The following is a 16895-nucleotide window of genomic DNA, read 5'->3' as shown; positions in this document are numbered from 1 at the left end:
CCATGACATAACCTCCCGGTTATCGCCATATGTTAGGAACTGAGTTTGGGGGTAAGCGGCAACACTTCCAAACCACAGCACTATGTTCCAGGTATTTCTCTCTCTCTCATCAGGACCACAGCATCTTGCACCTCCTCAGGTTCCTATTCCCCTTCAGTACAGTCTCCTCATTGCTGATAGAAACATCTTATAAGTACCCCTCTGTCCACACATATATGAAGAATGTTCACACAGTGTTCATCTTCAGTTCACCTTCATGCTGGGCTTTGCCTTTCCAAAATGAAGTTATGAATTCATTCTTTCTTTTTTTTTAATTGTTTTCTAATTTTAATTTAATCTTATGTGTTTGGGTGTTTTGTGTGTATATCTGTGTATTGTATGTGTACAGTGTCCTAGAGGCCAGAAGATGGTCTTAGATGCCCTGAAACTGGAGTTACAAACAATTGTGAGCAGCCATGTGGGTAATGGGAATCAAACACATGTCTTCTACAAGAGCAGGCAGTGCTGTTAACCATTGAGCAATCTCTCCAACCCCAGTAAGTTCTCTCTTTGTATGTAGTTTTCTCTCCCAAAACTATGCTGGTGGGAAGGCTCATACTTAGGCTTATCTGTTCATCAACAGCCAGACTCATATAGTGAGTAGGCACCTCACATTCATGGATCAGATGTCTTAAAACATGTGAGAATCTACAGCCTGAATCCAAATTTGTATATGGCTTCTCAAGACAGTAGGGAGTCATGAAATGAAGAGACTTAAAGCACAAAGGAAGATAGGATTTGAGATTACCCTGGTGGTGGAGGAAGGCAGGACTCTTGTTTTGCCCTGGAATTTCTGTGGAATGGAAATACAAGGAGGAGGCCTCCTAGCTCTTTTGTGAGAGGTGACTCTCAGAAGCAGTGGTGGGAGATGGAGAGAATAAAACCAGGAAGAAGAGGAAGCCAAGAGAAGCTCATAGCTCTGAGTTAGTCTCCACCGGGATTCCACAGCTTTCTGCTATCTAAAGAGCTGGTCACATGAGCCTCAAGTGGTCTGTTCCAAATAAGTGCTATCATCTGGCTTCTGCCTCCATCCATCAGGATCCCCAGGGGTCAAAGGCATTAAGTACAAGTCTCAAATCATTTCTAAGATACCAGATGCACTGCATACAAAAAGCTAGAGATGTCGAGGCTAGCTGGGTTGTGGTACAATAGGGGACTTGGGCACTGCAGACACAGTTGGAGGAAAAAGCTGGCCGAGGACAAGAGGCACAGCCCATGACCTGCCAAAACAGCCACTTCCAAGCCCATCTTTTTCCAGGAAAGGCTGAGGACACTTGTGTTTCATGACACTCTATTTTCAATCATTCAGTAACACTTTTGACAACTATTTACTCATTGCCTGTGAAGTTTGAGGCTCTGTGTCAAGCATTGTGCTGGTCTAAGCAATCTTGATTCGCATTAGAAAAGAATCAATAGCTTTCCTATCAGGTATAAGAGTCTACTGAAATCTCTCTCTCTCTCCCTCCCTCCCTCCCTCCCTCTCTCCCTCTCCCTCCCTCCCTCCCTCCCTCCCTCCCTCTCTCCCTCCCTCCCTCCCTCTCTCCCTCCCTCCCTCTGTCCCCCCTCTCTCTTTCTCTCTTTCCCTCTGTCTCTCTGAGCTGGCCATGATTTCAGACACTTGAGCCTCCAAAACGGGAAGCCAGAGTTAATCTGCTTGTTAGGAGGCTTTTGGTTTATAATTCATCTTGGATCTCATTTTCACAGTAATCAGCAGAAACAATTAGAGACACTGTGTGCTTGGATCAAGATGAGGCAACCCTTCTTCCAGGACACAGTATACACAATGTATCCAGCCTGGCCTTGTATACACAATGTATCCAGCCTGGCCTCCGGGGACAACAACAAACACATTGGTGGAACGGCCTCCTTTGAAGTTCTGCTGGGGCATCCTAATATGGATGGTTGTGACTGGCTGATGGCCCCTATCCAGCCTGTATACAAGCAATGTGCCAGGGACAAGACCTATTTGTAGACTATGGGCAGATCAAAGGTGACTTTCCAAGATGTAGACAAGTGCAGCAGAGTGTGGCAGAAGGATTATTCCCTTTATTCCAGCCATGAGAATTCTGGAGAGGTGGCCCAAGCCAGGCATGGTCAGCCCCCTCTGGGCTCTGCAGAGCTCAGACACTGAATGGATCCCCACACTCTCTGGTGAACTGGACATTTCCCCATTCTACTGATGAAGAGACTGAGGCCAGGAGGTGGAATGACCACTAGTGACATGCCTCCTGACTCTTGTTCCCATGGCCCACACCACTGCCACCCTCTGGAAGGTGAACTAGAGTTGTCAATAAGCAAGCAACTTGCAGGGGAATGAACCCATGAGCAGCCACAGCCAGGAGTTCACAGGACTGTGAGCTGAAGAGATCACAGCAGGGCAGTGTGTCTGCATGTCCCACCCACATGGGGCGAGGCACTGAGACAGGGCAGGTGGAGAACACAGATCCCAACACTTCATAAGTCTGCTCAGGACACCCCAGAGCTCGGGCAACCCTCACTTCACCAGAGGTAGGAAGGCCACAGTGAGGTGTGAGCATTCTGCTTCTGACATTGTGATTGGGAGTGACTGGGAGAGAGAGTGCCAACCCCTTGGCTGAAGTCATGGGAGTAGTTTAAAGCCACATTTGCCCACAGACCAGGTAGTGAGTCAAGGGACTCTTTTCCCTTTTCCCCCTTTCCAGTCCTGAAGGCCTCAAAGCCCTGCCCAAGGAAATTTCTTTGATGCTGAAGGCTCTATAGGCCTTTCTCTTTATCCAGGGAATGAAGCTAAACCTGTGTCCATATAGGGACAGCTGACAATTGCCTTCCCCAGCCCCAGAGAGTTCCCAGGTGTCCTTGTTCTTTGTGCAACCAATCTGAATTCAAATCCAAATTTGAAAGGACTCCTCCCCAAGCCCATACCCTCCATCAAGGCTCCTCCTCAGGCCCTCACCCTTCATCAAGGCTCCTCCCCGAGCCCATGCCCCCTTCAAGGCCCCTCCCCAAGCCCACACCCTCCATCAAAGCCCTGTTTGCTTGTTCTCCCAGCTCTATTTGCATACCCAGGCTTTACAATGACATTTCTGCAAAGTTTTCCATTTAATATTGCAATTACAATGATTTCACATGAATTTTTACCGTCTTTCTCTTAGTCTCTTATAATTTTGTTGATTCAAAGAGTTTCTGGAAGGGATACACTATTATCCCAACCTTTTTCCTTCTTCCTTTTTTCTTTCCTCCCTCCCTCCCTCCCTTCCTTCCTTCCTTCCTTTCTTCCTTCCTTTCTTTTTTCTATCTCTCTCTTTCACTTAAGATTTTCATAACAATAAAGTCTCAGAAGTTGGATTAGTAGGCCAAAAGATATACAGACATTTTATGACTTAAAAAAAAAATCTCATAACCAGATGTGGTGGCTCACAACAAACACAAGGGAGGCTGAGGCAGGAGAATTGCCACAAGTTTGAACCAAGCCTAGGCTATATAATAAATTATAGGCAAGCTGCGGCTACAGAATGAGACTACCCTCCCCTTAGTCTCAAAAGCCAAAACCATCCAAACAATAAAATCACAATCAGTGACTCTCCCCAAATTATACTAATTCATACTTACAGCATAGGTGTTTAAGCGAGTCAGTTTCAATACACCCCTGCTTTACTATGCATCACAATTTTCTTACTGCTCAACCAGATTGAATGTGGCACCTTGTTAATGTGTTTGTTCATTGGAATGGCCTAGATAGTGTAGGTATGTAGACCAATCAGATCACTGTTTGTGAGGTCAAATATTTTCAGGGCCCCGACTCATGCTGGCTAAGCCTAGAGCAATGTCCATCCTTTGGGACCGTTTACGCACAGCAGAGTGAATTATCTCCTTCCAACAGTCACCAAGTGCTCTCTCTCATGGCCCACCCCCCTCCCCTTTAATTCTTTCCAGATGGTTGCTGTCCTCAACAGGGAACAATTCTTCCTTGAGTGTGACTTCTCTAATTCATGTTTATGCAAACAGCTCATTTATCTCCCTCCGTGGCATACCTACTCTTAATGTGTTTTAATGATTCTTCAACTTTTATACTTTCCGCAAGTGGGAAAGTAAACCATAGACTAACAATAACAACCGGCATCTCCTGAGGTCTCTTGTGTGCCAAACACTTTTCTGCGTGTTTTCCACGCTAATACAGAGAATCTCAAAATCCTGCCACATAAGCCTCAAGCATCGTTAGCAACCTCATGTTCCAAATGGGGAAACTGAGGCAAGCAGGGGGTAAGTCACGCATAAGCTCACAGGGCCAGGAGGCAGGGGAGACTGACTTTGCCATCTGGATGTGTGGTGCCAGGGTCCCCAGTATGATCACCTTTGCTCTCTGATGAAGTACTAGATGTGGAGAGAAAACTGTGTAACAAACACACTCAGATGCACGATAAGTTTGGAAGATAGGGAGCTTCCTAGCATAAACCCAGGCTGGAGCTGGAGTACTCAGTAGAAATCACACAGCTATTGAATTTCAGAACCTGACTTGTTATTGATTTGCGGGTCCTATTTGGTGAATGAATGCATTATTTGTGACAATATAGTCAGCGTGTGAGCAGATGCCTTCCTCAGGCTGCAGTAGAATCAGTGTCTTGAATAAGCCAGTTTCTCATAACTTTCCTTGCATCACCTGGCCTTCCATCCACACGGTTATGAGAGAGCTCCCTGACCTCCAATGTCTTGTTCATGCATAAACCATCATCTTCAGGCTTGGTCAGGGTGCTTCAGATGTGACGTGATCAGACAGCTGTTCCCCAGCATGGCAAAGGTACACTAACAACAGTGGAGCCTGTGTGTGTGGCAGGCAGGAAGGCTCTCCATGTCACTACGTGTTTAGCAACATGAACACTGGGCATTGGTGTTAATCCCTGCCTTTGTATCATATGTTCATCAGGTGTGTGTGTGAGTGTGTGTGTGTGTGTAGGTCAGAGGTCAGTTTCGGGTGTTTTTTAAGCACCATCTGACTTGTTTTTTGAGACAGGGTCTCTCACTGGGACATAGATCTTGCCTGTTTAGCAAGGTTGCCAATTTTGTTAGGTTGGCTGGCCAGTGAGTCCCAGGAATCCTTCTGCCTCTACTTCCCCAGCACTGGGATTATAAATAGATGCCAACATGTCCTAATTTTTATGTGGTTGTTGGGGATTGAACTTGGTCCTCATGCTTGGAAGCCCAGTAAGTACTTTACCATCAGAGGCAACCCTTCAGCCCTGTCTCCTGTATTTCTGAATAGGAACACACGTCAACCATGCCACTTCAACCCACCGTCCTCTGATAGGTGCAGAGGACAGAATTCATACTCTTATTTATCTGAGATGGGAGGCCAAGAGATTGTCTGAAGCACAGAACAATAGGGGACTTGGGCCGTCTGCCCCTTAGTGGTTCTGTCCTCTGAATCTGCTGCCAGGGTAGTCAGTCACTTGTCAAATCCAGGCAGGGGGAAAGGAAATGGCAGTTATCGTCATCAACTTCTGTCATGCAGTCCTGGGTTTTATAAGTTCCTCTTTTTCCCTTCCCAGAAAGCTTGGGAAGAAGTGGGCACACCCATTTTCAGATGAAGCAGATCCTAGAGGTAGCAATGTATGTGGCTTCTGGGCAGGGAAGGCCCCAGAGCCACAGCCATCCATCCTCCACCCACAAAGGTGGGTGGGGTGTCCGCCCTCTTTTTATCTAGAAGAGCCCTGGAGGGAGGCACTTGCCAAATGTCGCCTGTGTCCCTGTGGTCCTTCCACTCCTGAGGATAGACAGTGTCATTGTTCACCACCGGGAAAATCTAAAAACGGGCCTCCAGTCACTAGCCCAAGGCCACCCTGCTAATAGGAGTTGAGTGTAAGCTTCCACTCCTTCAAGGTCCCCCACCCAGCACAAACCCTGGCTTATCATCAGGCCAGAGACACAGAAGATAGTCAGGCAGGTATCAGAAATCCCAGAACACTGTATTCAAGGCAGGGTGTGAGGGAGGATGAGGCCTTGCCAGCACGTCCGAAGAAGCATCAGGAACAAGAGGCAAGCTTTTCAGATGAATGTTATCTGAGGTCAACGTAAGCAATCTGAGTGAAAAAAGAAATTTATAAGCAGAGGTCACAGCCAGGGTCAAGAACTGGCTGTGCCAGCATGAGGACCTGAGTTTGAGGACTACGTTTAAAAAAAAAAAAAAAAAATCTGAGCATGGTCTCATGAATTTGCAGGCTTGGTAATGGTGAGGCAGAGGCAGATGGACCCTGGGGCTCACTGTCAGTTCATTTCTAGTCCATTCCAGTCAATTCGAGGGCAGTGAGAGACCTTGTCTCCAAAAACAAGGTAGAGATCTCCCACAGAATGCCACCTCATGCTTACCCTCTGACCTCCACCTGCCGTCTCGCACATGTGCATGCACACCCATACATGCACGCATAAGCAGAGTCCAATGTTCTTTCAACACTTTTACTGAAGAGCCTACTGCAGAGCTGTGACATGGATTGTTTTAGCAACTTCACTAGTGTCTCCTGACACCAGGATACAGGACAGAATCAGGACCCAGCTCCCTTTGTGTGTGACTAGTGTGAGCACATAAGGCCGAGATTCATGTTTAGTCCCGCACAGACTTCTTTCTGCAACTGAGCATCAGTTTATATTTCAGCTTGCGTTTCCCCAGTGAAATGTCACTGCTACCGTGTCACATTGTTCCCTCAACACCAGGATGCAGTTGTTCCCTCTCACCTCTACCTATCACTTCATCTTTGTCCCTGATGGGAACGGTCAGGGTGTCTTCAGAACTTGTGATGGACCCTGCAAAGAGCCCAGGCAATTAGGAAGGCTTGTGTGGCCCAGTGTGGCCCAGTGTGTTCCCATGCCCAAGGAAACACAGCAAATAAAAATTCCTGGCAGCTTTTCCCTATTTTTGTGACAAAACGCCTGCATTTTTGCTGTGTGCTTGCCTTTCAAATGATGCAGGAGGCCCTGACCCAAGCTCACCACTGTCACTCTGGAGTTCAGATAGCAAGTCTGACCAAGCTAGTCCTGGAGGCAGGGGGACACGTGTAGGTCAGCTCCACTGCCGTGTGGAAGACCACGGACTGGGAAGCTCATACTGGAGGTTGGACGTCTGAGTTCAAGAAGCCCCCAATGCTGGGTTTCTCCTAAGGCTTCTCACTGGGTGTAAAGGACACCCACATGCGTGCTCTCCCGATATCTCGATATAAGACCGTGGAACCATGACCCATCTCATTCCTTCTTAAGTCTCTCCTTTAGATCTCATCTCCAATTTTTAGTCCTATTGAGCATGGGGCATAAATGTTCAGTCCACAACAGGGTCCTAGACTATCCCCAAAGAGCTGAAGGCACACAGGCATGGAGCATGGGTTTCTGCTGCCCTCTCTGTGGGTAGAGAATGCTCTTTCCTGCCCGCAGACGGAACCCACACTCACAAGCTGGTAGACAGGGAGAAGTGGTATGATCAGGGCAGATTCCTAACAAGAGTGTGGAAACTCACTCAAAGCCTATAATGTAAGTATGTATTAGTATAATGCATGGGAAGTAATTTGGCTGTTTTTTTGTTTGTTTGGTTTTTTTTTTGTTGTTGTTGTTACCTGTATGCATGTGTGTCTGTGTTGGGGTATGTACAAGTAAAGGCAGGTGCCTATGGAGACCAGAAAGTGCTGGATCCCTTAGCGCTGGAGTTAGAGCAGGGAAGGAAATAAAGAGAACCAGCATGGACTATGCAATGTGTAACGGGTACTTATGGTACCGAGGGAGCCTGGAGGACAGCATGGGCTTTGCTTTGGCATGCCGACAGGTACCGCAGATAGCCGTTTGTTCCTTCTGCTGATGAGAAAGGAAATGGCTTCTTTTGATAGAGAGAAACTGAGGAATTCTAGATTTTGTCTAACCAGTAGGATTTAGGGAAATGGAGTTTCCTTGGGACCTAATAGTTGTGAGCTGGGAAATGTGGGTGCTAGGAAACAAACTAGGGTCTTCTAAGAGCAGTGTATGCTCTTTACCGCTGAGCCATCTCTCCAGCCTCCTGGTGGTTGTTTTTTGTTTTTGGTGTTTGTTTGTTTTGAGAGTAAAAAAAAGTCTATATCATTTAGCCTACTAATCTAACTTCTGGGAACTTGCTGACTTGCTGTTAGGAAAAAAATTTCAAAAGAAACAGGGAAAGATTTCTATGTTTATTTATCAAGTTTGAAAAGGGGAAATCACCAGGAAGAGATTGGATCAGTTACAATGTGACCTCGTGTTATTGCAAAATATGTCTTTGTTCTTCACTCCCTCTCCTGGCTCAGGTCTGATAACCCTTCCAGAATCTGCACAATAATATCACAAATGTGTCTCCTGGTATGACAATGAAGTGAATGATGGTTGGCCCTCAGGGGCTTCAGGAATGGTGTCTGGTCACCAGAAAAAGCAAGAGACAATTGGGACAATTGAGATTTTTTTCAGTCCCAGCTGTGAGCGCATGCACGTGCGCACAACACACACACACACACACACACACACACAGAGACAACAAACACACCAACCTTTAGGAAGGAGAGGGGCTGAAGATGGAGTGCCCAGTGATGTTTGTTGTAATTTAAGGAAAGCAGTGCTCATTGGTATATAAAATAAGGTTGGTTTTAATTTAAATAAAAATTTATTTAAAAGAAGAAAGAAAGGAAGGAAGAAAGGAAGGAAAAGAAAGAAAATCAGTGCTCTAGAGGAAGACCCTATGCAACAGAGTTCAAGCAGAGGGGTTTTTATTAGGGAAAGGCATCATGAAAAGGGGAAGGGGAGTGGGGAGACGGGCCTCTGGAGACAGGAGAGAGAAAAGATGGGGACAGAACAGAAAGAGGAAGGGGGAAGACAGACAGAGAGGGAGAGAAAGAGAGAAGGATGGAGGTGGGCAGGCCCCTTTAAAGTGGCACATAGTGAATATGCACAGGTGGTGTTCTTAGTGGCTGCAGCTGAGGGTGTATCCTGTCAGAACCCCCAAGGACAGGGCAGTACAGATGCCTGAAAACTAAAAATGTCTACATAAGGAACCTTCTAAATCTCAAGAGACTGAGTTTGTGATGCTTCTGAGTAGCTAGATGACATGACAAGGAACTTGGGTGCTCCTTGCACCCACATTGGGCCACTGACAACTGTCAGGTCCAAAGACAACTGCCTGCTGTGCCCCAAGCACATCTTGCTGTCCATCTTTGGTAATACACTCTATGATAAATCATTAAACATAATAGCTTCCCTGGATTTTCTATCCAATGAACTAATCCCAAAGGCAGGTTTCTGGAAACCGAATTTTGTATCTTACCAATCAGAAGCACAGATAAAACAGCCCTGGGCCTGGGGCTGGTAATGGAGGTAGCATATCCTGGAACCTAGTCCTCAGCCTGGGGACTGACACCACTTTTGGGTAGATAGTCAGAAGTAATTAGAAGACATGCAACTGGTATCTCGGCAGAATCTTTTGCTTGGTTGGTGTGGGGAGGAAGACTCCTTGGCATCATGTATCATTTTCTCCTCTTTTGCTGAGAATCAGAGAAGAAAGTTTGCTTTTTTCTAGGGGTTCCCTTGTGGGAGTCTTTTCAGTCACTGAAATTATAAGATCAGGTCAAGGATGGCAAAATTCTCATGAGATCATTATACTAATAATATTAGGTGGAACAGCACCCTAAAAAACGACATTGTAAAACCTAGATATGCAAATGGGTGGATCTGAGGAAGGAACAAAACAAAACACTGACTTAATGGAGGGTGTGGGTTTAGGGAGGAATTTTTTTTCTTAATTTGGATTTATGGTTAAATTACTTGTGCAATGATCAAGGACACACACAGCCCCTCAAGGAAGCTGATTGTCAATTGTTCCTGCATGAATACAGTCTCAGCACATTGTCTGTTCAGAGGGAGTCAGAGCTGGATGGTTCTGAGGAGGGCTGGATAGGCAGGGCCTGAGGCTTCCAGGGGCCTGAGAACCAGTGGGCTGCGGATAAAGGAGAAGGAGTCACTTACCTCACCGCCTGGTCTGTGGGCAAATGTGGCCTTAAACCACTCCTGTGACTTCAGCCAAGGGGTTGGCACTCTCTCTCCCAGTCACTCCCAATCACAATGTCAGAAGCAGAATGCTCACACCTCACTGTGGCCTTCCTACCTCTAGTGAAGTGAGGGTTTCCCGAGCTCTGGGGTGTCCTGAGCAGAGACTTATGAAGTGTTGGGATCTGTGTTCTCCACCTGCCCTGTCTCAGTGCCTCGCCCCATGTGGGTGGGACATGCAGACACACTGCCCTGCTGTGATCACTGGCAACTAGGTTATTACATTTCCATAGATGAGTGGGGAGGGCTTTAGATGATTGCTGGTACCTACTTCCTGAGGTGGAAGGGATCATAACACACAAACACCCTTTCAGTGTGTGTGTGTGTGTGTGTGTGTGTGTGTGTGTGTGTGTGTGTGTGTGTGCCCAAGCAGAATTAGAGTTACTTACAGGAACATGGGTGAGCAGTATTTAGAGGAGCATGGACAGCTAACCATAGGCCACATAACTTAGGAAAACATCTCCCTTCTCTCCAGCAACCATTAACTGCCAATAACTCTTCAAGGAGGATGGAGCCTCATGAACCCCTTTCTCCTGTAGGACAGAATGTTGACAGGTCTATCTTGTGTGGGTTTTGTAAATTTGCGAGTACAAAGACCCTGCCATACTTGGAAGGCATCCATGTGACACAGCCCTTCCTCTTGTACTTATATTCTTTCCATCCCTTCTTCCAGGATATTCCCTGAGCTTTGGAGAAAATAACCAATATCTTAATTTGAATTCCACAAAACTGTCCATATCTAACATCTATTTAATGGAAAGAACCCAGCCATTTTCTATGGAACAACTAACACATGATATGTGTATTTGTGCAGCAATGTACAAATTAGGCTCCAACTTAGAATTACTGGGGATCTTTTAAAGTTCCTGCCTGGTGTCAACAATATCACAAGTGATTATACTGGCAGGGTTAGGGACCACTATTAGCACAGTGCTGGAGATCTACTGAGGCTCTCAATATCTGCCGTCCCTCCCTTTCATTCGCCTTATTAATCACCTACTGTATGCCATAGGCCTGCCTGTTGTTATCTGGACCTCCCTGCCCAACCCTTTTCATTTCTCGCCTCCTCCACAGTGTCCAGGCCTCGAAGCTCCCCAGATGACTTAAAGACTCTGACGCGGAATGTGAACCAGCTGAATGAGAGCTTCCGGGACATGCAGCTGCGGCTGCTGCAGGCTCCGCTGCAGGCAGACATGACGGAACAAGTGTGGAAGGTTCAAGATGCGCTGCAGAACCAGACAGACTCGCTGTTGGCTCTGGCAGGCTTGGTGCAGCGGCTGGAGGGTACACTGTGGGGGCTGCACGCACAGGCGGCACAGACAGAGCAGGCAGTGGCTCTGCTGCGTGACCGCACAGGACAACAGAGTGACTCGGCACAGCTGGAACTCTACCAGCTGCAGGTGGAGAGCAATCGCAGCCAGCTGCTGCTGCAGCAGCACAAGGGCCTGCTGGACGGGCTGGCGCGCAGGGTGGGCGTTCTGAGTGAGGAGCTGGCCGATGTGGGTGGCGCACTGCGTGGCCTCAACCAAAGCCTGTCCTATGATGTGGCCCTACACAGCACACGGCTGCAGGACCTGCAGGTTCTGGTGAGCAATACCAGCGCGGACACGCGCCGAATGAGGCTGGTGCACATGGACATGGAAATGCAACTTAAGCAGGAGCTGGCCATGCTCAATGTGGTTACCGAGGACTTGCGTCTCAAGGACTGGGAACATTCCATTGCCTTGAGGAACATCACCCTTGCCAAAGGTACATGAGTGACCTAACCCAGTCTATAGTGCCCCCTGCTTGCCCTTCCCCTCCAAAGCTCATGTCAAGGACCCATCCCAGAGTGACAGTTTAAACTCTCATCTTCACTTTTAAGTCTTACACTGTATGAGTCTAGAATGTTCTGCCCAAACAAGTGGAGCTCCAAGGATTGCAAAATTCCACACTTGAACCCAGCCTACTAGGCAGTTAGAAAAATAGGTTTGTTCAGGTAGAGTACATTTGATTTGTTTTCCAAATACAACCGGTTGTGTGCACTCAGGAGAGGGAGGTGGGAAGATCAACAGATGAAGGCCAGACTGCTCTATATAAGTAGAACCTGTATATGAATGAATGAAGTTATTAATGAATGGGTAACTACAGCTGTGATGAAACATCATGGCCAAAAACAAATTGGGGGAGTCTACACTTCCATGTCATAGTCAATTATTGGAGGAAGTCGGGGCAAACACTTAAACGGAGCATGAGCCTGGAGACAGTAGTTGATGAAGAGACTATGGAGGGGTACTGCTTATTAGCTTGCTCTCCATGACTTGCTTAGCCTATTTTCCTATAGAATCCCAAACCACCATCACTGGGATTGCACCACCCATAAGCCCCACAGGCTTGCCTACAGTTTGATCTTACCGAGGCATTTTTCTCAGTTGAGACTTCCTTCTCTCCTATGATTCTAGCTTGTGTCGAACTGACATAAAACCAGCCAGCAAATCCAATAACTTTCAGCCTATAGACCCAATTGTGCTCTTTTCTGATAAACCAGCATCTCTCTTCTCATGGCTGTGGATTTCATGAAATCCTGATTACTATGGACGTCAACACTACTGAAATTGTCCTCTTGAGTCCACCTGGTGCATGTGGGTGTACCAAGGGCACACCACACAGCATCTAGAGATGTGTCACTGTCCCCTTGTGTTGGCATGGGCACTGAGACCCAGGAAGCTTAAGCAGTCTGCCCAGGTTTCAGGGTGAGGTGAGAGTGGAGCCAAGTGTGGATTCTGGCCTTTGTGAGCCCATGTTCCTGTGACCCTGGTGTTCTCTCTGGAGTATTCCCTTTGGTCCTGTCTGTCTTCCATTCCCATACAGAGGTAGATAGAACCATCTCTATCGCTCCATTTCATTTTCGGGCTTGTGTGTTCTCATCATCATGCTGCAGTCCTGTTACGAACATGTTTTCCCACGAGCCTGGTCCCAGAACCACGCCAATAACACACAGAGACGCTGTATTAGATATAATGCTGTTGGCCAGTTATTAGTTTCTTATCGGCTAGCTCTGCCTTAAATATTAACCCAATTCTATTAATCTAAGTATTTCCACATGGTCTTACCTTACTGGAGAGAGGACACTGCGTTCTATTCTCTCCGTCCTCCTCCCAAAACCTCCTTGTCTCCTAGTCCCGCCTATCTTGCTTTCCTATTGGCCAACAGTGCTTTATTCATTAACCAATAAGAGAAATACATTTACAGAACAACATCTCCCATCATCTCCTCTTTTTTTTTCTAAAATAAAAAGAAGGGTTTTAACCCTAACATAGCAAAATATATAACAAAATAGTTATCAAATAAGAACCACAGTTAACAATATTTAGTTTGTTAACATTTAGCAAGATTTAAAGAAAATATTACATCATTTATCCTATCTTTGTGAGTCTAAAGTTTTTAATCCTAACTAAGGAAAACTATAACCATAAATATTTGTCTTCAACTCCATCAAAGACTACAGAAAGATAATATATAAATTCTAGAAATGACAGAGACCACTCACCTGGTCAGTCACCTGAAGTTCTTCTGTAATGTTTCTCTTCAGCCCATAGGCCTTGGCATGTCTGGCAGACTCTTCAGCAAAGCAGGAAACTTTAAATTGTCCATCTGTATTGGCAGTTTGTCAGTAATTTTTCTCTGTGTCCCATAGAATGTCTGGCAATCTCTTCCATGAAGCAGTAACCCTGTAGCAATGTCCATCTTGTTTCAGCAGTCACTTTCCTATGGGTCCTGCATGTCCAGTTTATACAGCTTAAAGTCAAACAGTTCAGACAAGAGCAGTATCTTGCCCAAATGGCTAGTCTTGTCATATTGGAGGCAAACTCCATAACGAGTTTCTTTGATGTCCACCTTCCTTTCTGACACAGGTGGTGTTGCCAGGAGCAGTTGTGCCTCACTGTCAAGAAAAACCCTAAACCATTTTAAATGCCATACTGAGTAGGTCTTTGAAAGGTTTGAAGAATGTCGATTCATCTCAAATACATCTCTGTATATCCAGAAATCCTAACTAACTTAACTATAAGTTTTGACTATTATAGGTAACTATCTATAATCTGTACTAAAGTATACATTACATTTCTAAATGAGCTATATAAACACAATACCTAAACAAGAGAAATATCATATCACAAAATTGACCTTAAATTTGTTATCAATAAATGAAAATCCATTCCAAAACAAAGTATTTATATCTATACCATAATCCCCTTTTTACCTTTAAAGAGATTGGTTGTGGTCATTAACCATTTATAACCAAGCCCATTTAAATGAAAACAAACATTTATAAACAATATTTGGGAATTTGGGTGTCATTCTTTTCAAACTGCTTCCTGCTGGTAGGGGGCACTGTCATGAAGATCCTAAGAACACAGAAATCCTAGCTCTAGTCTGCAAGGCTGCCTTGTCCCAATTGTCTTGAATGCTGGATCACCTGGGACGCTGTTTCAGGGGGTCTGGCTTGATCATACCATGTTAGTCTGGAAGAAAGCCATAGCCTGTGGAAACAAAAATAGAAATTCTTTTCCCCAGTAACCTGTCCTTAAACTTAAATTTTGAAGTCAAAGCATTTTTTAAATATATAAATTGGATTAATTTCGCAGCATCGATAATCAAATGTATTGTAACAATTATTCCTTCCTTAGTAACTGAGCAATTTAAAGACAACATCATCACATACAGTATCCAGATTCTTTGTGTGCTTTCCATCTTCACATGGCTTTTTATCACTCTATTTCTCTCTGTGTAACTTTTGCCTGTCCTGGAATTAACTCTGTATACCAGGTTCGCTTTGAAATCACAGAGATCTGTTTGCCTCTGCCTCCCGAGTGCTGTAATTAAAGGCGTGTGCCACCAATGTCCCAGTTACTCTCTCCAGCTGTTCATACACACCATTGAATTGTTAGCTGTGAGGTTTTTTTGCTGCTTATTATGAGTCAGGAGACCTCCCTTAAAGGAGCCACTCAAACTTCTGTTTGTCTCTAGCAAAACAGAGTCCAACCGAGAAAAATGCTGCTTCCAAGAAACCTTGTTTGTCTCTGTTCTTTTGTTTCTAAACCCCCCTTTTTAAGCTTTTGTTAAGTTTTAAGTGAAAGTTCTCGGGTCCATGTTGCAGCGCCATTTTGTTACGAGCATGTTTTCTAGCCGGCCTGGTCCTAGAGCCGCGCGAGCCCCAAATAACACACTGAGACACTGTATTAGATATAAAGCTGTTAGCCTATTATTAGCATTACATATTGGCTACCTCTGTCTTAAATATTAACCAATTTCTATCAATCTAAGTGTCTCCATGTGGTCTGAACTTACTGGAGAGAGGATCCGAAGTTCTACCCTGTTGGTCCTACATGTTAAAACTCCTCCTCCCTCTCCCCAAAACCTCCTTGTCTCCTAGTCCCACTTATCTTGCTTTCCTATTGGCTAGCAGGGCTTTATTCATTAATCAGTAAGAGAAACATTTATAGAATGACATCTCCCATCACAGTCCCTTTTCTGAACTTCCACAGTGAGCACAGGAGGCTATAATCACCCTGGAGACCTTCAACAGTGCATATCCATAGTGTTCTTGTATGCTTCCTTGTTTTTCTATACTGCTATTGGAGTGGCCTTCCTGTCACAATTCTATCTAATTCCCCTCTAAACACACATCTACACATATACATACATGCTTATACATACATTTATAAACACATAAATACACTTGAATGTATAACTCACATGCACAGACACATTCATAAACACAAGTACCTGCACAGATAGTTTGCAAGTGTTTATACGTACATACACAGACATGTACATACAAAGGTATATGCATGCACAAGCACATATATAGACACTTCCATGCATAACTCAGGAGCATATACATGTTCATATGCACAAACACCTGCATACAATTCACATGTCCACATATGAACAAACACACATATGTAAATGCATAAGTAATGGTACACAGATATACACATAGACACCTACATGCATAACTCACACATATGCACACATGCAGACAGGCACATATACAATACCTTCCCCTTTGCTCTCTTCTGGCTCAGAATCCACAAATACTCAAGTGCATGTGTTTTTCAGAGTGCCTTTACATTATCCTTGAGCTTGCCCCAAATGGTTTTCATTTTCTCACTTTGCTGTGCAGTGTTCTACAGATTTTTATTCCAGTTCATCTTTCATGGACACAATGAGGTCTTACAAAATCTGTCTGTGGGATTTAAAGGCACAGAGAACTTAGGTTATCAGAGAGAGAGAGAGAGAGAGAGAGAGAGAGAGAGAGAGAGAGAGAGAGAGAGAGAATGTTATTCCTGGGGAAAGAAGGAAAATCAGAGAGGGGAGCTATGCCAGAAGACGATATTGGTGCAGCAAGCCTTGCGGCAGGCCACCCATCCATACACAGATAGCTGAAATGCAACCCTTCTAAATTCTTTGGGATGGGAATTGGACTCTAAAATCATCTGGTCTAATCCTCCTACATCACGGTGGAGAGCCACAAGGCCCCTAGAGGGGAAATGACTTATCCAAGTCAAATGTCAAGCCAGATGTAGAAAGCACACCTCTTGATTAATGAAAACAAGTTTTCAAAGCAGTTCATCTGGCAGCTGCTTTATTTTCTAGAGAAAACGCCGTCTAGTGGGTGGAGGAGGGAGTCCTCCTCAGTGTGGGGAGTTAAAGAGTTGGGGCTGGACTCTAGGTCAGCCAAGGGGACTCTGGCTTCCAATTAATAGACGTGGACCATTGCTGTGAACTTGTAAAACAAGTATTTCTGCCCTAGAAGGACT

The 16895-nt window shown here is 45.3% G+C and overlaps 1 protein-coding gene across 1 annotated transcript in view; it reads left to right on the top strand.

Annotated features, from left to right (window-relative positions):
- The window catches only part of Scara5 (scavenger receptor class A member 5), a 92073-nt gene that overhangs the window by 45477 nt on the left and 29701 nt on the right, over window positions 1-16895 (top strand). The window contains exon 3 of the mRNA XM_051195501.1: window positions 11167-11841. Within this exon, the coding sequence (XP_051051458.1) occupies window positions 11167-11841 (675 nt within the window). The remainder of the gene's footprint in view (window positions 1-11166; window positions 11842-16895) is intronic.

Source organism: Phodopus roborovskii, unplaced genomic scaffold (assembly GCF_943737965.1).
Source record: "Phodopus roborovskii unplaced genomic scaffold, PHOROB, whole genome shotgun sequence".
NCBI classification, from domain to species: Eukaryota; Metazoa; Chordata; class Mammalia; order Rodentia; family Cricetidae; genus Phodopus; species Phodopus roborovskii.
The sequence above is the reverse complement of the archived record's forward strand: the minus strand, read 5'-3'. Positions and strand labels throughout refer to the sequence as shown.